General features: G+C 36.6%; 1 protein-coding gene across 2 annotated transcripts in view; it reads left to right on the top strand.

Annotated features, from left to right (window-relative positions):
* The window catches only part of UNC13C (unc-13 homolog C), a 178470-nt gene that overhangs the window by 98449 nt on the left and 56986 nt on the right, over positions 1–23035 (top strand). For both annotated transcript variants that reach the window (XM_027800121.2, XM_027800123.2), the window contains exons 16-17: positions 7560–7693; positions 21779–21864. In XM_027800121.2, coding sequence (XP_027655922.2) covers positions 7560–7693; positions 21779–21864 — 220 coding nt within the window. The remainder of the gene's footprint in view (positions 1–7559; positions 7694–21778; positions 21865–23035) is intronic.

A 23035-nucleotide genomic window follows, 5' to 3' on the forward strand; every position in this document is an offset into this window, starting at 1 on the left:
TCTCTGATAGTGAGCAAAGCAGATGTCTTGATAAACTTCTAGCCAAGGAAAAGTTTATAAACTATATAAACTTTAGCTCATATATTTGTTCCTTTAATGGAAATAATTCTGTATCTTCCATAAACCTTGCTGACCTTTTCTGAGCATTTTCCAGTTCTGCTATATTATTTTCAGGATGAGGAGAAGGGGAGGGTCCAGATTTGGACATAATGTTCAAAATACGATCACCCACGGAGAGAGAAAGTAGAATAAGGATGTTCTTTGTTGCGTGCTCTGTTCTGATAATTCTTCACGGCTGATTTGCTGTCTTTGCTGCTTTATCATTGCACTGATGTTTTCATGGAAGTATCTATCATAACCTTAAGATGTCTCTCCTGTGGCAAAGGTAAGCGCAGAGTCCCAGTGTGATATGCAGGAGACAAAGCGTGTGGGACATACAGTGATCTTGACTGCTGTGTCCTTACATTAGGAAACAGCCTGTGAGACAGTGTTAGGGAGAACTACCCTTCTGCTCATTGGGTCAGAAAATTGATTTACCTTACTGGAGCTGTACATGACTGGTCTAAAACATCATTGTTTCTTCTTTGTTTAGCAAGTAGATTTGAATTCAAAACCTTGTAAGCAATAATGTTGGAGCCATGGTCCTTTGTAAACTGTTCTGGCGTTATAACCTTCGGAGTGTTAAGCGTGCATGTTACAGTGCAAGGGGCCTACAGTGGCTGATAGATTGTCTTAAGACATGAAATGCGGTTTTTTATAGTTTTGCAAAGAGCAACATTTCTATCCATCCAATTTGTAATATTTATTGTATGCTATATATCATATAAAATATATGATGTATAGTATATAATAAATAAATTTTTAAAGATGCATGATGTTATTGTGAATCCATTCTTTTCCACAGTTGCCCTTTAATCTAGATATGTTGCAGAGAGCAGGGTATTATTACAATTAGACCTCCACGTTCTTAAAAATATTGTAGTGTAGATATTTCAGGACAGCAGGTAGGTTACACTGGTTGCTGCAAAGAGCTTTCAGTAAGTGCGGGGCTCACCTTGGTCTTTCTCCACTTGTTCCCTGCATAAGCACAGTGCTTTTTGGGTTTGGGTTTTTTTTTTTTGTTTTTTGGGGTTTTTTTTGGCGGGGGGTGTGTGCAAACCAAACCAGGGTAGCACTGGCCTTGCCACTCCAGAGTCGCCGTGCATGTTACACTGTCCTGAGTGGGCAGAGCAATTAGATCGGCTCCTTTCACATCCCGTTCCTCAAAGAAAAAGAGTGAAGAATCTTAATTAGAATCTATCCAAAAGGATTCCATTTCAGTTCAGTTAGTACTGGAGAAGGATACGTGGAATATGGTTTCTGTTTCAAATATGAAAATAGTTTAGGAGTTACTGTACAATAGGACTGTGTAGGGGGTACTGTTTCAGGGAAATCCCTCATGTTTTGAAGGTATTTTGAGTGCCTGCAAATGGTTTCTGTGTTTAGCCTTTCTAAGTAAATGCTGTAAAGCCAAATTTTCATTCTTTACCTACATGAAAGTATAAAAAAATATATAAAATTATAAAAATAGGTGTGGGTAATACATGTCAATGTCTATCTGTGTGTGCTATGTATCTATAGTGCATATTGTGTATTGCCTAATGATTCTTAACCTCATCCAAATTGAATAGTATTAACTGAGCAGTTTACAAATACAGAAGTACCATTAAAAGTAATACGTCTTCAGCTAAGACTGGTCTATAAAATTGCAGTCTGTAGGCTCACGCTAATCAGGGCTACTGTGTTGGTTTCCATTCAGCTTCCATTCTCTCATTATTTATATAGAAAATATCATATTCTGAAACTTAGCTTGGGGCTTGCATTGGATGTACTCTTTGTGCAGATTAGTTTCTGAAATCATAGGATTGGATTTATCAAAGTTACACCCATACAGATGTCATGTATTGATTGCACAGAACATAACAAATGAAAGACGAAGCAAAATAAAACCAGACATTTGTCATGCAAACAGGTAAAATCAATGATGAGAGAAGTTGAAAGCCCTGTGTTCCTCAGACAGACCAGCCTTTACAGATTTGTCTCAGGGTAATACAGATGTAGATTGTAATTCTGCTTCACACTGTGCTGAGATTGCTTTCTTCACCCTCAGCCAGTTTTCCAGAGTGCAAAATATGTTTGCTTGTCAAGTTTAGCCTTTTTTTTTTTCTTGAACATATAGGGGAAAATCCCTTAACATTTTCTCTTTTTCTTTAAGACAATATCAAAATTCCAGCCACTGCCTCTGTGCCACATGATCCATTGTTTGTACTTGAACTCAGGTGACTAGGAAATCGATAGTAAAATGAAATTGAGAAAAAACACGATTCAGTGTAAGAAAAGAATTTATTTTGATACATAATATATGAAAACTTGCTCTTCCTCTTTCTGATTTTGATGTGTTCTATGGCAAAAGACAAACAGTTATAAATCACCTAGTCTGGATCTTGCCTTTAAAAAAACCCACAAAATCCTCAGGATTTCCTGTTTGTAAATCTTAAGTGAATAATATGACTTCTCTTTAAAGCTACTTTACTTATACGGTGTTTGCAATTATCTAGTTTTCCAATGAAATTATGATGTTCTCAATAAAATTAAATATCCTGTAACAAAATATATTACAAAAAATGAAGAAACATCCATTAGGTTATCTGTAGGCTGGATTCCTAAATGACTAAAAGTGAATTAAAACAGCTTTCCTTAGGCAAGCACATCTAACTTACTGTAGCTCTATAAAATAATTGGAACTTCTTTCCTCTGGAACTGACTGAAATTTTATTCAAAACAGCTTGGGACACTTGATAGAAAGTGAGGAACTAATTGTATTTTGCATTAGTCCTGTGATGCTCTTCAAGATTTTCTCTTCCAACGCATGTGGGATCACCGCTGAAGCCAGTGTTGTTCCTGGCATTGACTGCTGTTTGATATTACCCTATTTCATGTGTTCCAAATAAGTTTTCACATAACTTTAAGTAGTTTTAATATACTGTTGTAGGATTTTGCTTAGAACTGTCTATTAGTAAAGACAGTATTCCCTGTCACAAAGATTTAATAAAAAGACACCCAATTTAAGCATGCACCATAAAGTCTAATGCCTGATGAGCAGATTTATCATCCATTGAGTACATTCACTGTACATAGATTCTGTATAAGGCAGGGGCATTGCTGAGATGAAAACCAAAGAGATTTTATATAAACAAACAGATCTTAATTAAAGGAACATTTGGAATCTAAGATCCTTAGCAATACAAGCCTAATCTGGATCTAATTACATGTCTATAATTGCAGCAGATTGCTTTGTAAACTTTTCTAAGTCATAGGAAATGGGTAACAGTGAACTTCAGTATAATGATCAAAAATTTCCCATGCTGGCAATCATGAGCTGTGTCATCTTGGAGAAACGGGATGAGAATGTATCCTTTTTAAAAGCAGAATGAGGCAAACAGCTATATTTGTTAGTACCCAACCAATCACATTTCCTTCTCATGCCTGTTTCGTGTAGTCTGTTTTTTCTGAAATTTTTCATTATTTAAGTTTGCCACTTTCATATTGTTGCTAGACATTTTTGTATGGTAAAGGATATATGGTATGCTACAACTTTAGAGACATCCTAAAGACAAGAGGTAGCCAAATCAATTAACGTGAGCATATAACACCTATATTGTCCTGTCTTGATGGTAAGCCATCATATGGTATTACTGTTTGTTTGATCTGTCAGCAGATGCCTTTTAGGAATATCACTATTCTGGCTTTAGCTGGTTAATTATTGAGCTTTCAAGTATAGGATGTACTACAGTACCTTCTTATGGCATGTCACAGGTCTGTGCATGTGGACAGCATTACCACCCCAAGTTTTGTTACAGAGGGTCAGGATATTTTAAGCAGGCTTTCCTAAGTGAAAAGGCTGGTGAAAAAGAAGGCGATTCTTCTAACTGGCAAACTTTCATTTGTATCAATGCTTCCTGAAAGCTCTCTTGGTTACTACAAGCACAATCTGCGATTTTAGCTTGTTCAGTGAATTATGTATCCACCAAAAATTTAAGATAGGCAACTCCAGAAAATATTTTTTTTGAAAAGTCATGAATCATGAACAGTATCTGTTAACTAGTGATTTTGTCATCTTGATATATTGAGAATTTATGTTCCTCTTGACCTTTTCAGATACAATTTTTTAAACTCTCAGTATTGGTATGATCCTCTATAATAATAAGCAGTATTCAGTGGCTCATATATCTTGTCACCATATTTGTGCCAATGTGGCAGTACTTGGGTAAATTGGCTGTTTAGTTCACGTTTGATACTGGCAGTTTCTTTCTAATGGATGTCACTTGCATGAAAAAAGAAAGTTGCTATTATCAAGATAAGCTTTTTCCACTTAATAGACCATATAGTTAACCATGTTTATACTCGAGAAAGTTTGTTTGTGTAAATTGTTGTAAGCATCTACTTTGCTTATGTACAAACTAACCTAATTCTGGCATTTTAAAGGCCTTTCCACAGCTTCTGCACAGACTAAATACACTGTACCGTGTAAGAATACCTGCTGTTGAGAACTGGTTGGATATGGGACCAAATCACGAGACTGAGACATGAGCTGTTATCATCACAGCTAGGAAACTAGAACAGATGAATGTCTTTTGAGAATACAGAGCAGGAAAAGCTTAACTGTTTTTTTTTATGTAATAAGAGGGCATTCTCACTGACTGGTTGCAAGAGACTAATGGTGAACCCACATCACCAAAGCAGACTTCAGCAAAACAGTATCGAAATTAACTTCAGTGCCTCTAGAAGGGTGCTTCATTGCATTAAGAATATGTTAAAATATAAGTATAATTTTATGATGCTGTCCTCCCGCTCATTTTTTCTACACTGTAATGCGGTTTACTATGCCTCTCAGTTACGCTAATCGAAATGTTTTCAAACCAAACAAATTGTATCACTGAAATTTGTAGAATATGAAAATAGCTCTGTTTCAGGATGATTTTTATTACAAGATGGAACTTTCTTCTGTCAGTTTTGGAAGTTTGCAAATAATCCATGTAATCAATCTTCCAACATTGTTTCACCTCATTATGATGCTTCTGTGAAGGCATCTGTTGCCAGAAACCACATAAAGCAAGTAATAAAGCCAACAATAATAACAATTAATGTGGAAACAACTTCAGTGATTCTGAGCATTTCTAAGCCGTTAGTTAGATTTTAGGATAAAGAATGGAAATTACAGCTGGGTGTGGGCGGAATGTACACTTTCAGAGTATCAACTACATCTGTTTGTGTGAGACTATTTAAAAAATACTTTCTGTGGCTAGTTTGAGAAGATTATCTTGATTTTTAAAATATTTCTGTGCCAGATAATTTTTGTAGAAAGCACCTCCTTGTGCAACTATTACTTTGTAAATTAATCACATTTTACATTTACATTTTACAAATTTTACATTCTGTGATTCACATTCACAATTTGTAAAAGCTATCTCAGATACATGCCGTTGCAGGTTTTTTCTGTGAAACGTGGTTCTTGGATAAGACACTAGACTAAATGTGAACTGGCTTGGTCTTCTACAACTGCCTTTCTGTTGGTTTAGTTTAAACATGGACTAGCTTCTGAGAAAAAAAAAAAAGCTATATTACAAATAAATCTTTGACATGGAAACAAGGTCTTTTAATAGAAGTATAATGTACACCAGGGAAGGCCCTCATGAGTGACATTAATATTCCAATATTAATTTTTGTTTTGAAAAGCACTCTTGTTTGCATGTGTGGTTGTTAATTGGTGGTGATACTCGTCACACGGTCCACTGTAACTGCTTCTGAGCCCCACCTTTATTTCGGTTGCTTTAGACACTGAAACTGTAGCATTTGTAGATCAGCAGTGTGATTAATGATGCTCTTCTAAAATATTCCACAGTGACCACAAAAACAGTTTCAATTGTGTTGTTGAAATTCCCTTTCTTCCATTCTAAATGCTGTTAATAGATACAAGTTAATTGAGGTTAAGATAACATTAATTCACTATGACACTAGTATAGTGTCGTATCTATTCAAAGAGACGCGGGGTCCATTGGAGTGGTCATGTTTGGACTACAAATAGAAAGTACAGGGAGCATATGTTTAAACTTGTGGAATAATAGGCATGGTTATTTTCTGGCTTGCTAGTTGAGTGAAAAGACCCCTTTCTGACAGCTGTGTAGATCTAGCACGCATAGACATACTTCTGTGCGGCAGAAATTATGTGTGTATGTATGTGTGCATTCACATAGAGATGAAAATATTTCTTATCATAGTTGGTTCTCTGCTGTGAAGTTATTTATTGGACATTGATAAGGAATCTGATCCTTCTGTCAAGTGAAGAACTGAAAAATAATTTTGTCTAGGAACCTGTAGACTAAGAATTCATAAATCAAAACTGTAGAGACAAAATCTAGCTGTAAATGCACATTTTAGTGACATTAAAAAGTATAAAATTCTTAATAAATGTTTGTAAGTGGTGAATATTAATACATATTTACAGCTATATAAAAAGGTTCAGAAAGCAGGCTTTTAGTCAAGAGGAATAAAACCCACTACTTTACTTACCAACTTTTAATTAATGACTAGAGAGTCACATTGGCAATCCATCGGATATATCAGTGTGTCCTGTCCTCCCTCGTGATTATTACAAAAATGTAATGGGGCATCTCAGGTTCTCTGCTTTGGATGTAAAACTGGTTGCAGTCCTCTTCACTTACAAGCAGTGTAGAAGAATTCCATTTCCCTGGATAAAAAACTGAATCAAATAACAGATTGGTTTTGCACATAGCTTTAAAATCTTTGGCAAGGTGCCACCTTGGCAAGCCTCTCTTTTGAATATTCCTGTGTACCTTTTCCTAGTGTTTTTATGTGTCCAGGGATTATTCTTTTTCCCCTCATACTTAATGTGTTTTCCTCTGCCTCTCTTAATTGCACAGTTTGTGATGTTTGCCAGTCAATCTATGAGTCTCCGGAAAAATCTCTATGCAGAATAGTTTGGGCAATAGTCTTAGTTATTTTGGCTGTTAAAAAGTAAAGGGAAATTTAACTGCTGCTTCATTTAGAGAGAACAGCATAGCAGTTGTTGGGCTTGAAAACTTCAATGTATAATCCAAAACAAAGAAAGAAATGTTCCTTATCATTGATTTGTTCAGTATTTATTGTGTAGGATATTAAAGTTCTGCCTTAGCAGACAATTTTACCTGCACTCTGTTTCAGCACAACCAAGAATTTAAGAATGTATTTCATTAAAGGGTGGACATGCACTAAAAACCAAGTCTCTATTGATGATCTTTGCTGACCTGGCTGTCTTTTCTCTGTGTATGTCTTTTGATAGATGTCCACAGCCAGGTATAGTCTGTCACACAGTCTCAGTTGGATAGACAGTCCTTGTCCAAAATTTCTGAAGAGTCTTAATACATCACTCTTTCCAACCAAGTACTAATCTTTAGGTGGAAATCCCATAATATTTTCTATAATTTTTCTAATATAAAATATATTCACTGTTGTTTTAACAGGGTAAGAAACAAGAAGTTCCTAAAGAAGACCAGGGACCAACAACAAAGAATTTGGATTTCTGGGCACAGCTTATTACTCTGATGGTCACCATCATAGATGAAGATAAAACGGCATACACACCTGTTTTGAACCAGTAAGTAATTATTTTCCCCGTAAAAATTAAGAAACATGGATTTATTAAAATTAGAGCAGGAAATGCAACTGAATCAGTAGTTGTATTTTAAATATAATCTGGCTAGGGATATTTAAAAATTCAGGATATAACATTGACATGGTTTGATGAAGACTTAGTGCTCTGATCATGGAAAGAGAACTAAAGACATGTGGTATATGAACACACCCCCCCCAAAAAAAATTAAATAGCAACATATTATGCAAGAGAACTAAATGGATAGGGAGAAGGGAACGTTCAGTGAAACAATGTGAGGGTATTAATGTTATGGTAGCATCTTGGCACAAAAGGTGTTCAATTTATGCTGCGACTGGTTTAGGCATTATAAAGAGTTTTAGGGATATATTTGTAAAAAGAATAATGAGCCTCACAAAAAGACACTCTCCAAATTTATGATTGGATAGACAAAAAGCCTGACCAGGCTGATTTGAAAATTTATAAAATTTGTAAAATTGAAAAAGAGCAATATCCTGGATTTACCGGAGATGGAAGTTTACTTCTCAGAAGTGAACAGGTAGCAGAGAGGGAGGTAAAATCAATAACCAAGACAAGTCAAATAGCTTATGGCTGATACACTAGTAGAGACGAGAGAGTCAATCGATAAACACAGAAAGAAGAGATAGAGTAGTGGGTTTTGAAAATAAAATACACAGGAGGAGTGCAAAGGAACATGTTTCACACATTAAGGCTGGAGAAACAGATGTTGCACTAATTGAAATGTGACAAGGTGAAGGCCTAGGGAAAAGTTTTAGCTCTCGTAGCTCGTCGGAGCTATTTTACAGAGAGATTCTAGAAAATCTGGGCATAGTCTAGCTCTGATGACTTATGCAAAATTTAAAATTTAAACTTACATCTCTGTTATAGCTAAACAATTATTAGAGGTGCCTACAGTGGCATTTAATGGAATGGTTTGAAGGGGAGCAAGAGCAAGTCTGTTTCTTTCAGCCAGAATAGGATAGATACTGAAGGGCACTCTGTACATGGAGCTGTGCTTGCCTCTTGGTAGAAGGTACCACACTTTTTATGGGCCCACCGTGTAATTACCAAAGAAACCTCCTGGTCTTAACCAGAAGTTGGAAGAGTTTGTTGCCTTCTGATCCCTTTCTTTCCTTTAAATAAATGAAGGACTGTTTCAGTCCTGGTAAGAAACATTTCTTTGCTCAATAATTTTCTGCAGCGGCATTATTAAGGAACAAGTTCTTACTCTACAGAGGAAATAACACTCTTTTCTTATTTACTCCATTTATACAACTTAGTGTGAAGTTCCTCTCTTAATGAAAGTGCAGATTTTTATCTGACTATCTGTATAGCAAATATACTTACTATAAAACATTCAGATGGAACAAATACATACGTGTGTTTTATTTCAGTCTCGTCACTGAAATTAAGAGTAATTGGTGGTTAATTATCATAAAAATCGTTCTAGCTATATTCTTACCCAAATGTGAGGAAGAAATGGAGAAAGGACAGATTTCCTCTGAGGAAATTAGGGGGTTCCCTAAAGCACAGCTGAGTGATTGTGTAAGATGTGAAATGAGAATCAGGAGTGGATGGAGTAGGGACAGGTTAAGGGAGAGAGTTTATAGCTGTGACTTCTCTCCCGTGTTCACTGTTGTTTTGGAAGTGGAAGAACACTAGGAATAAAGTGTCTTTGAGAAACAGGAGATATCAGGAGCAAGAGATGAAGATGCTGTGGGTGGAAGAAATTGAAAAACTGTTCAGAGTTGCTTTGCACACCTTTTTTAAAAAAGAAAAGCTTCTCCCAATACGAAAGCATCATGTAAAAACTGTTGAGAAAAATGACAGAAAGCCTCTTGCCCCTTGCTTGTCCTAGAAGAGAAAATATCAGTTAAATGCACAAGAATACTGCAAAACTGTGACTCCTTATCAGAAATAGATGGCCATGCAATGTCTCAGTGGAATATTCAGGCCTATATCCATTTGAATCCTGTTGTAGAAATGCTCCAAGTATTCTGATGGGGGGGTTTCACAATGGTATGATGTGGCTTAGAATTTTTTCCCTCAAGCAGTTTTGGAAACCCTAATTTTATATGTACCTTGGAGGTAAAAAGGATGCTGTGATAGAGCAGTTTGAACTGTATCAGATGATAAATCCAGCTGAAACATGGTGTGATTGCCTCAGCAAGCATTGTGGTAACTGAGGGACCAGACCAGACCATTCAATGGGTGTTGTATGGGCAACTTGTGGGTCTTACATGACACAAGAAACTTGACAAGTTTGAGGGGAAAAGTATGAAGTCTACTATTTAAGTTGTAAAATTCTCATTCTACTAGTTAAAACAATGTAAAATGTGATTAGAACCTGATGCACAAGCAAAGTTAGGACTTTCCAGCACTTGTCAAACATGCATTGTACACACCATGAGACAGAAGAAATTGTTAATAAAATAAAATATCTGTTCCATTAAAAGGAACAGATTAAAAAATCAAGAACAAATTCTTCAGCTGAAATATGCTTGTATATTTGGAAATAAAGGTCTAAACTTTTTGCCTCTGCACATCTTTAGTAAAATATTTTCCCTTAATTGTGTAGCACACTTACTCAGAATAATCGTGTGTGTTGTTGTAATACACCCTTAAGAAACAAGACAGCCCTGGTGGGACTTTTAGATTTGTTATTTACTGATAACTTAAATCTTTGCAATGTAAAGATCTGTTTTCTTTCCTCTGTGAACTCTGTGTTTCATACCCTTATTTAGTACTTCAGTACTTCTTTAGTACTTTTTTTAGAACTGTGGTTTAGTGACTACTGCATGGGCAAGCTGAAATACTGGGTTAGCTAGCACTTGGAATATTTAGTCTCTGTCTGATAGCTAAAAATCACATTTTGAAAGGGAAATAAAAGTCATAGTTACAGTTCAAGAACACATGCTATTAATGTTGTCTGAGATTACCAGGTTTGATACCCCCATTATCTGATTCAATGAAGAACTGGGAAGTGAATATTGTTAATTATTTGGGTAATGAAAGCATAGATGGTGTTTCAGAAAAGCTGATCAAAGATACTTAGAGAAATTACTCAAATGTGAAATAGTATTGGAAAATCTGTTAGGAATTTGTATTTGCAGTCAGAGATGAGAACTTGGAGCAGTTTCAGCCCTATGTTCTTGGGGAAGACATAGTGAATAACCAACTCAAAGAGAATGTTAAGGTAAAAACCAGAGCCTACAGGATGGGGGGGGGGGGGGGGGGGCAGCAGGAACTGTATGATTACCAAAGTTAAATTTTGGAAGTCAAATAGCATTAGCTTAAAATTTAAAAAGCCGAGACAGGTAAACATTGCAAAAGAAAATAGGAGAGAGCAAAGAAAAATCTAATACAATGGGAGTGAGCTCTCTTTGCAACAAACATGATATTTAATTGATATATGATTTGGGCATTCAGAAATTAAAGGAGAATAAGGACAAGGAACCTAACTGATGCATGTTGATATCAGCTCAGCATAGAATGGCAAATGATACCGAGTGTTTGGAAATGGAAATGATCAGAGTTGCTGCAAAAGCAAACCTCCAAGAGGTTTCACACACTCCCTTCCCATTCCACAGTGTGGAAAGAACTGGCATATGTGCAGGAGCAGATTTCCTCATGCTTCAGGAACTAGGATTTTAATACATCAGTGAAGTCAAGGACAGTAAGTTATATTGAAGAAACAGCATAACTGTAACCTATGAGTCAGTGAGTTATGAAATACGTGTTTGTGGAAAAAAAACTCAAAAGCATGGAAGTAAAAAAGATCAGGTCAACTGTATCATGAATTGGACTAAGTCAGGCTAACTCTAGAATGTTTTTTTGATAATGGAAAGTGTATCTGATGTGGTTTGTGTCTTGATTCAGTGATATTCCTCACTATCAATTACAATTCATTCTCTGGAAGCATATGAATATCACTTAGTTAATCAAATTTGTAAATGGTATCCTGTTTAGCAAAGCAATACTCTATTCTTTCGCAGGACTTGCTGCCATTTTCTAATGTAGCAATCTATCATACCCTTTAAGAACAGATTAGTTAGATACACTGGACGAAGTATCTGTCTTGTCCATTATGTTTTCTTCAGGAAATGGAACATTGCTTTGGTTAAAAAAAAACAGCTGTGGATAGATGGCGGATAGAGCACAGAAAGTGAGAATAAATGAACTCTGCTCATGGTTTAAATAGAATACATATTTTCCAAAATCAGATAGAACTTTTGTCTTAAGAGCTAGTGAAGCAGTGACCACGCGCAGCACTCCACAGAGAGAGCCATCTAACCTGTTGCTGCATGCACAGCACAAAAATGTGCGTATTCACACACCAGGACCAGGCTCTCTCCAGCACCTGAGTGAGACTGAACCCACCAAGTATGGAATACGAGCTATTCTAAGAATGTACATCTGAGGTTCAGGGACTTCACTATTCCTAAAAATGTAGCAGACTGCAGATTTGGCAGCACAAAATAAGAAAAAGCATTTTAAATTGTCATGATTGGAATTTCTTAGTTTAGGACTGAACTAGAGAAGACATGCAGTACTATCTTAGGTTAAGTGCTTTTGGGTGTTATTTATGTTTTGCTTCATACATTGATTTTTCTTGTTTTCTTTCAAGCTGAGTTCAATTTCATTCCATTGATTGGTGGTTTTATATATAACACTTTTTTACAGCTAGCCAATGTAAACAGTTGTCATAAAATTTTTACTTAATTAAAATCAATAGAGGGAAGACATTCATAAGTTACTATCTTTTATAAGCAGTTTAGTATTTTTAGAAATAGATAGAAATGATCATGTACAGGCAACCTAATGGTTAATTTATTTCCCATGAAAACCTAGCATATTTTGTTTATTAAGAAGTTCCACCAAATAGTGTTGTATGATTGACGTATGAGTTGAGGATTAGAGACTGTCATGCAAGTGAGGAAGGTGATTTAATAACAATGTTTCAGTTATACTGAGGTTTTATAGTATTTCCCTAAAAATAACACAGAAATTGGGAAAATATGGCCTATGAGACAGAAATAATTGTAGCAAGAGGAAACAATGACTAACAGAGCACTCTCCTGGTTATCCTCTTCCTTCACTGAGAAATTTGAAAATGTGTGGCTTTTACAAAGATTAGGAAATATATGTGAATGTTTGCATGCGAAATTTCTATTATATTTTGCTGCTTAGGGACCACATTCTGAAATAGTTCGCAAAAGAGAAGTCTTTTTACCTAAAAGTAACACGATAAAATACAGATAACGCAAAATTCCTTACTTACATAGATGCTTTAGAATTTGACCATTGATTATCCATTCCCTTTACTAAGTCAGCTGCTGGTGTTACCATTTATCTTTAGCATGTGGGAAATTTTGTGTGCTTCTGTTGTGTATTAAGCCTTGTTAGTTATTGTTGCGGTGTTGCTATATGTGAGAAGCTGTGATAGCTGCATAATACCCATAATGGTGATAGCTGCATAGCACCCATCAGTCTCTGATTGTTATACGTATGGAAACTAGCATGAGGTTTGGAAAGCAAGTTCAGAGACAGCTTAGAATTAAGTATACACATAACCCATAAACACTAAATTGAAGTATACAAATTATGGAAACACGTTTTACTAAATGCTTAGACGTAGGGAACAGAGAGAAGATTGACTCCGCAAGAACAGAAAACACAAATCTTTGTGGGGGTTCACACACAGGGAAGAAGCCCACATTTTCTTTTACGTATAGTCCTTAGATCGCAGGCTTAGGATAGCATGTGTAGAAAAATACAGTTGTGTTTCATTACCGCGATGATGAGGGTATAACCAATAATAACCAAATTACAGAATAATGAGTTTAATGTTAGGTAGATACTCATAACACAGGAGACTGGAAGGAGGCTATTTCCTTTCTGTGCTGCTTTACAGCTTCTGGAGTTACAGCGCCTCTGCTTTTGAGAGCAGATCATGGCTACCATCATTCTTCTAGAACAAATGATCTCAAAAGGAAAAGGCCTTTGTATAAACCAGTACTTCTGTGAATACTGTTAACTATCCTTCCTCCAACTTCATGAAGAAATTCTAGGATGTGTACATCTTTTCTGATAAATGTGTGTCTCGTATATTCCTTCAAATAGATCTCCTTCCCCTGAGCAAGGTAAAAGACTTTGCAAAATAGAATGAAAACCTAAATTTCTTTCTTGGGTTTCTTTCAGAGACTTTAATCTGAGAGATGACTTGGGATCTACTCCAGTAATTGCATTTCTGGAGTGCAGTTAAGACAGAGCTTAGGAAAAAGAGAAATAACTCTCCTTTTTTTGCTGAGACCTTTATCTGAAATCCAGAAATATGAAATGCTGTTTTCATTAGAGTAAGAAATATGTGATAGGAGTCAGATTCTTGGTTCCTTTCTTACAGCAGAAATACTAGCCATCCCCTTGCTCAGAATGACCAGATGAGCCATTGCACTGAAGTACGGCACCCAGTAAGCCCCTGGTCTTCCATTTCTGTCACTGTCCATTTAAAAAATTCTTTAGGCTTTTTCTGTCTGCAGCTCACTCAACTTAGAGGTGGTATCTCAGTCTTTGATTTAGAAAAATAAACCCCAGACCATCCAGCTTAGTTCTGACTAACCATTTGACTAGTTTCTTATGCAGTCCAGCTCTTCTTAGAATATGAGACTTGATCTCTTTCTCTTAAGCACATTGAAGCACTTGGGATACCCTTTGGCTTTTTCTGGATTACTGTTTGAATCCAAGCCCCAGCTTTAGCATCCATTAACATCTGGGGCACAACAATAAATCATGCTAAGAAATCCTGGAGCTGTCTGTAACTGGTCTGGAATATAATAATCGTTTCAGTCCTTTACTAAGAGATGGTTTCTCACTGAGCTCGTTCATCTGTAGATGAAGTTTCTCTTATATCAAGCCTCGGTAAGAAAAGGAGAATCAGCCCTGTGTGTGACTCTAATTGCTGCATATTTTGTCAGAGAACTAGAGAACTTCTGCACTAATCTAACTGCCTGGGTCTGTGAAGAATTTGACTTTGGGTTTGGTGCTTTTTTTTCAAATGTAGTGAATTGGAAAGATTCTTCTTGAGGACTTGTTTCCTCTTTATATTTTAATGTTTTGACTAATTTTTGCTTCCAATTGTATCTGTATTTTTATATATGTCAGAATTTGCCATCAGTTGTGGCCCCAAACACAGATAAGTCAGTCGTGACTGCTGTGATACATGCCTTCCTCGAGCAGTGTCCAAGGATTCTATGTGAAGGTCACTGTTAGGGAAAACAGAATTATATAGCTTCTTCTGTCATTATTCTTAGCCAGAAAGATACATTACAGTTGAAAAAACATTACTGCTGCTTCTGACATTTTGAACCAAACTCAAGATGTGCCAGAACTATCTATAGCTCAAACTGAAAGTTGTACTTAAAATTTTCAAGTACTGATTTTAGCATGACGGCAGGAAGGAATGTCATATAACATGAAATTTATAAGAAGCTGACATCCTTCTTAAGATACTATTTTTAAGTTCCTCCAAGGAGTTTTAGCAGTGGCAACAAATTTCAAGCCTAGGCTTTTTTCCTCCTTCTTTACCTGTAGACGTACAGATGTTATATTTTGAAAATGAAGAGGATGTTGAAAATATTAAATTTACATAATATACTTAGAAGCCAAACCAATCTGAACAGATTAGTACCGGAAAATAACAGGCATAATAAAATCTCAGTCATGTTCTGCTCTGCAGTTTACATTACTGTTTATTGTATACAATCCTAACATGAGCATTTTTCATAATGCTGATATTTCAGTCTTTCGGTTTAGTCAGACAGCGTGGTACGTCTGACAATGCTGAGTGCATCCTGACAAAGTGTAAGCTGGGAATGAGGGAAGACGAAGCTTTTGGGGAGTTATGTACTTGGAGATAAATATAAAATATTGATAACCTGGAATTTTCTATTCGTATTTATTTCACATTTTCTCTGAAAATTCATGCAATAGTATGTGTATATATATTTTTATGTATGTGTGTGTGTATTAAAGCAAACTAGAACTCTGTCCTGGTTCAGAAGAGGGCTCAGAAGATTCAGAAGTTTCAGTTCTCTTGTTGACTGGCATTCACTTGTCATAGGATCTTGAGCAAGTCTCTTCTACCATGTCTTCTTCCCCATTCTCTGTCTTTTTAAACTGTGAGTTTTGAAGTGATTCTCTCTTATTATGTATTTTAAAGTTCCTGCATAGCATTTTCTTAAACCTACCAGAAGCTTCGAAGTGCTACTGTAATGTAAATAGTAAACAATATATTATTATTACATGAGAAACCTTAGAAATATTAGTAACCAAATTAAAGTAAATGTGACCACTCATGCATATAGCTATCTCTGAGGAAAATGGTGGCAGAAGAGGTGCACACCTTAGCTGTACCGGTTACACTTCCCCACAGGAAAAAAAGGCTCTCACTTGCACATAGTACATATATACATAAAGTCTTCATCAGTATTCTGCAGCCTCAAGTTGTGCATGTGCCCTTGTATTCTCTAATTGAATGCACAAATGGAGGTATGACAGTGGGGTAGATAGTTTAAAATACATGTAAAATGTTAGGGAGATGAAAAACACGTATGTTAGTATAAATTGTGAAGTAAACATGACACAATTTTTAGCGCTTCCCTTAGATAAGGTAAAAACCACCCAGCAAGTACCAGAGACTAGAAGCACACTGTGAAAATTGCCAATATTGTCCAGTAACTCCTGGCAGATGGGGAGCCATTAGAAGCATTCTTGATTATTTCCTAGAAGAAAAAAGACTGGGAAAAAAGTCCCGCAGGCGTTAACCAGCTTGTCACTCTATGACAGATCGCTTCTTAACAATCAAATCAACAAAAATGAGCATAATATTCATTGAAATAATATGGACATTTGCCACATTGTTCACAGAAACAGCCCTGCATGAAACATTCCTTGCAAGCCTGTCATTTTACAGTTGGTTTCTTTGCTTGCCCTGATAGGATGGATTTGTATTGACACTTAACACTGACCACAGGGATGCAGACGTATGTTCGATGTTAGATTTCAAGGACAGTCTAAGTCAGCCTGCCCTCAGCACACCTGTGCTGGAATCAGTGATGATGCTGCTCTAAATGAGATCTGCAAAGTCACTACCTGTGTGGCACTGCGGAAGACGCAGATCGTGGTATCGAGTGAGATTTACTACCGCTGGCTTGCACCTTCAGGCCTAACAGTAACGTAGCCGCAAGAGCAAGTATCTTGCCTCAGCAGCAGCCCGAAGGTCAACAGACTTTTGTCCTGTGCCCATCAGCACAAGGTTTGGGAAGTGGTAGAAGAAATATCTAAAATGTTGCTTGCTTGGAAGTTGCCACCTCTGCTACAACTAGTGAAGCTGAACCAGCTTCACTGCTAGACACTGTGAGTTCTATCCGAGTGAAGAACCCCACTCCTGACACACTTGGAAAAGCTTCTGTTCCTGATGTGCTATGTTTTATGAAGTACATTAAAAAATTGCCTATTTGAAGTTCTACAGGTCTTAATTTTCTTGAGATCTATATTAGTATGCCCACACTTGCATAAGAACTCTGTCAAATGGAGATGAAGTGAATAATTTGACATGTTTTAAAATGCCTATTTCAATGGATAACTCTTGCATTTATATTTAAAATATGTAAGTGATTGTTTGATTTGAGTAAGAAATTAAGAGGTAATTTGAATATCTGTTCATTGGGTTTTTTTTAAATCTGTGGAAATCTCAGAAATTCTTTTTTAATTCCAGGGGTGTTTTTAATTGCTTTTCAGACTGTGATAATGGAACTCTCATAAACCATGACATTTGTTACTAAAACAAATTTCGTGCAACAGAGGAATGTTAATCAAAACACGGTACTATGTAAAGCTCAGCTACCATTTTAGCAATTTAAGGACCTTAAGAAGAGACTAAACCCTGCTACCCTTATGATTAAAGCTGCTAGTGCAGCGAGTTGTATTTTGCATAGTAATATACTGGGCTGCGGTAGGAAGACCAGAGCCCACCGGTTGAAGGAAGGGATTGCTTCCTTCTGGTCAGAACATGTGAGGCTGCATTTGGATGGTTCTTTCCAGTTTTGATTCCCTAGTACAATACAGACATTGTCAAACTGGGGAACTACAGTGGAGGACAACAAGAAGCTTAGGGGGATGGAAGATGTGATGTGTGAGCAGAAGCTGAGGGAGCAGTTCACACAGCCTGAGGAGAACACAGCTAAGGGCAGTGCTGGTTGCATTCTTCAGCTTCCTAATGAGATGTTACAAGGAAAAGACAGAGCCAAACCACTTCCAGAAGTGCACAGTAAAAGGCACGAGCACAAATTTCGGGTAGGGAAACTCCTATTAGCTATACAAGAGCAAATCCTTATCCACAGTGAGAGGGGTCAAACACAGCAATAGGCTGTCCGGAAAGGTGGTGTCATTTTCATGAGGCAGTCAGGATTCATCTGCACAGGCCCTGAGCATCCTGATGTGACTTTGAGATTCTTTCTGGGTTTAGTTAAATGACTTTCAGGTGTCCATTCCAGCTTAAATTGTTAAAAAATTCTATAAAAATAGCTGCATTAGCTCAAAACAACATCAAGTCTGCTGTCCGTGTGGTCAGTACTGGATGCTTGGAGAAAGAGTGTATCATGTTAATCGTAGCTATCCTGGCCAGCTAATGGTTGAAATAGTAGCCACAATATTACAGCCTTTGTACTTAAGGACAAAATTTTACTCCATCACAGTTCTGTGATACTTGCTGACACAGGTCTTAGCCTTTTTATGGACAGTCGGGAGAAAATCTTTTGAATGCATGGTGTATTCCGTTAATCCTGTACACTTTGTACAATAGTCATTAAAAGAATAGCTGACTGAAATTACACATAAGTATTTCTTAGATAAATGTAAGTATGTACCAAGGGGGAAAATCTAATCCCAGGATTTTGATGTCAGAAATTGACCAAATAATTTGAAATTATTTAGACCTTACATTCCATTTAAGAACAAGTATATATGCAGAAATGGTATGTTAGTTACACTCTTGATAATCTCTGTTTGATCCTCTGTAAACTAATAATACTTGAAAAACGTAAAATCAAGTTGTCTTCACCGTACAGCTTTAAGGTCTCCATGCAATTCAGGTTTCAACTGTTATAGTTAGTATGTTTACAAAAGGAATTTTAACAATGGTAGATAACAGCTATTTCTTGCTGAAAAATGTTTATAAGTAGTAAATAAGCAGCTTGTCGCTAATTAGTTTTGTGGTAGAAGATGTACTTCTCAAATGGCAGTATGTCAGTGAACAGGGTAGAGAATGCAGAGCAGAGTAAGAGACTAAAGCAGATTTTCTTGTGTCAGCACAATTCAAGTGAATGATAGGGTAAAAGAAAGCCATGAATCATATATGAAATGGTTGTTTCTAATGTGTGAAAACAATGTTTGTCACAGTTTCTGTTGTGCATACCTGTCGGAGCTGGGTGAAGCTGCAGTAGCGAACATTCAGACTTGTGAAGGCAGTGTGGAAAAGCAGGAGCTTACATCGCTTATGGGATTCCACCAGCTCGGATACGAGTATTGCTCATAAATTAGAACAGTGGAAAAGCAATGGTGTCATCGTGTAGAGAAGGAGTTGGGACGGTGCTGAAGCCAGAGTTCTGTAGTTATAATGTGATAAACAAGTAGTTTTTACTTTGTGAATCAGGATTAAGTTATCTGGAAGTCAAACCATGAAACTGTCGGAAACTTTCATGAAATAGTCTAGCTGAACTCTGGCAAACTATGTGATGTCATTCCCCAGCATGCTAATGCTGGAGGTTTATTTTATGGCTAACGTTGGAACACAATGAGATCTACGGGCATATTGGGTACTGGTTCATTAGCATGTTAAATCAATTTCTCTGGCTGAAAATGTTGATTAGGTTAACTGTCCACATTGCATTACTAACCTACTCTGGACAAATTAAAAATCAGTTATTGGAGTCTGTGATGGATACACCTACAGGTGTCATAGCCGTCATGAAGCAAATTAATTACATGTGAAAAGTAAAAGTTTTATACTAAAACGCGGAGAGCTTTCTGTTGTATGATCATTTTTGTCACAGTAATCTCCTGCCAAGAGGTCATGGTGTCAGATAAAATGAAACAGGATGTGTGGGAATGGCAGTCAGTCCTGCAGGGCTGTATAAAAAAATGCATCCATGCAACTACAAAATTGCAAATATCCATACTCTAGGCATTGGATGGAAGGATTTCATCGGTATGTCCCGTTGACGATTATGCCTTAAGTTTATATTTCTCAAGGACACAGAAATTAGTATGTCTGGGCGTGAACTTAAGGTACCTAACTGAAGTCAGATGGGATGAATTGAAGATACTGTGTTGAACTACAGTAATTTAAGCAACATAGTGAAAACATAATTGCAGTTTGTGTGTGTATTTTCACAAGTTAAAAGAATACACATATATACCACTAATCAAACAAATACATTTTTATCAGACTTACATTATGGCCAGGTTTGTATTATGGACAAAAGACATGTCAATATTAAATCAATTTTTAAACGTTTCCTCAGAGCAGTGTTGTCAAAGTTCAAGTGGGTGCTAAGACAGCACTCAGGCTGGACTGGAGGTAAAGAAATTAAGACAGTTGAAATACCTTTGAGCTTTCGAACAACAATTTTGTGTTAACAGAATTAAAACAAAGTTCTGTAATTGAGCATCAATTAGCATAAAAGAGGTATATAAGTGATCTGAGCTAGCAATTGCTTCGTATCAAAGTGACAGTCTAATGAGCTGTTTAAGTACTGTTACTTTGCAGATATGATCAGGGTCAAATATGTCCCTGGAAAGTATATAGATTATATTGTTAGCAACCTTAAATTGCACGGCATTTCATTCTTTCTTTGGCAAAAAAAACACTTTAAAACCTCCTACACTTTCACAAAAATTATTACAGAATGTTTCCTGAATTTGATTAGTACTTCATTAAAAGGTCAAAATACTTTGGATCAAATTCTCTACTCAGGTAAAGTGCTGTGATAAACTCAAGACAAAAGCCACACAGCTCTGTGTGTTTCCTCGTGAATATGGTCTTTTAGGACTTTGATGGGTTTATGTATTCACGTTGAGCTGCTGGTGTATTCGTATGGCTCTCACTGCACCGCTGTAGTACAAACGGTCGTTTTACCGCTCGGAGGTGCAGTACTTTCTGCTCTTTAGCTGTGTGACCTGCTTTGGTCTGCTTCTGTGCCCTGAGAACGGCTCATATTAATGTCAGTCCCACCTCTGCAGTAAGGACTGGGGTTTATATATTTATTTTTTTAAAAAAAGGACAAGTAAATAGCTCTCCTTTTAAATATGATGTGAAACATACAGTGCTTGTCACTAAAATGTTGGCTTTTGCTAGTAGCTAAGAGGGAAGATGGTAAGTGAAAGATTAAAGCTTTTCTTTTACATAGAATAAGAAGCAGCTGGAATCTATGAAAAATCTGTGGGAAAATACTTAAAAGATACATAAAAACTGTTTTTCAAAGATGACACAAAGCATAAGGGTACACCTAAAATTTTGAATCAAAATTAAGCATTTTTCCACCTTTTATATTCTTTACTGTTTTATCCATACTTCAAGGTACACGTCTTCAAACAGTGAATTGGATTCAACTAGTATAAACCAATACAGCTCCACAGAAAGCTTCACTGTTTTCCAGTGTAACAAGGGAATTAAGGAAAACCTGTAGCTGCTAAACACCTGAACCAACTGTTCCTGGTTTTTCATAAGCCATCTGATTTATCTGAAGTTGAGTTATCAGCAAGATAGATGGACATTTCTTGATGTAAAAGGTCATGTGAGGGGATATGTGCAACACTCAACTAATTGCTTACTTAGGCCCCTGACATCAGACTAAGGAAAGTATTTATTTGAAGACTGGATGGTTCACATAATTGTACAAAGCACAAAATATGGTAAATGCATACTAGAGGAATTATTTTTTGGAAATATTTGTGCAGCTGTAAGCATAATTTTCAGCAGCAAGTGAACTGATGTAATGTGATTGATTGCAGGTTCCCTCAAGAGCTGAACATGGGGAAAGTCAGTGCTGAAATCATGTGGACTCTGTTTGCCCAGGACATGAAATATGCGCTGGAAGGTAATTAGAACAAACTATTAATTACACTAGAGAGTTCACCAAGACTGATTTCCACTGCAAATCACACCTGGCGTCAGATTTCTGTGGGTGGTAAGAGCTTTCTGGCATACTTACTTCAGATGTTTCATAGGATAGTAAAAAAGAAGCATTGTAAAGGAGGAAAATCATTGCACTGTGACTATATGAAGTTATCTGTGGAAGAAGGAGACAAAAGAACTGTAACTTGAAATGCTACTTCTTGTTACCTAAATCTGACAAAATCATCAATGTCAGAAGAACCACAAATATGCTTGCCAGGGGGCATTGTAGGCATTCCATACTTTCTGGCTAGCGAAAATAGCTAACTTGCCTGTAAGAAACATTCATGGAATGAATTTATGGAGGAAACACACACAGATAAGTAAACCTTTGGGATTTTTGTTCAAAAGGCAGGTTGTATTCATTCTAGCTCCAACAGAATCAAATGCAGTTTCCTTTTGTTCTTTAAGATAGTGCTGTGGTTAACCATACGTAAAATATACTTTCTTTCTTTTTCTATATAGCAGGTAATCTCCGCCTAAAGATTTGAAAGCCACTCATTAAAATATGGTTATTGCAGAAAACCAAGTTAAAATGCCTGCATGAAACTTTTTAAAAATACATAAGAGAGGAATTGAGGAAATGGTCTTAATTAGTGATAGAAATATTGGTAATAATACGTATATTCACGTGAACGTTTAGATCATTATTGAAGTCATGACTTTGAGAGTGATCAAAGAAGTCAAAAGCGTGAAGACCAAATGAGAACCACTATTTTGATTTAGAACATGTTCCTGGTTACATCTGTGAGAAAAAGCTTGTATCAGGAGAGGCTGTAAATCAGGAACAAGTATCAGAAATGGCTGCTCAGCAGCTTGATGTTGTGATTGCACTCATAGATAGCTAGCACAGATTAATAAGAATTTCTAATAGTCATTATATTGTCATGCTTTCATAACTTTGAATGTATAGTTATGCTCTGCACACAGACATCCCTGAGCACCCCAGCGGTTTAGCCATCGAACTATAAATATTCTGTACTGCAACAACGTAATTCACAAGATTTTTCACTCTGTGTGCTAAGTAGAGCATACTGATCACTCAAAACGCAGCTTCAGCTCAAGCCGTGGTTTGTTTCTTGGTTGTCAAGAAT

This window comes from Falco cherrug, chromosome 7 (assembly GCF_023634085.1).
Source record: "Falco cherrug isolate bFalChe1 chromosome 7, bFalChe1.pri, whole genome shotgun sequence".
In the NCBI taxonomy this organism is placed as follows: domain Eukaryota; kingdom Metazoa; phylum Chordata; class Aves; order Falconiformes; family Falconidae; genus Falco; species Falco cherrug.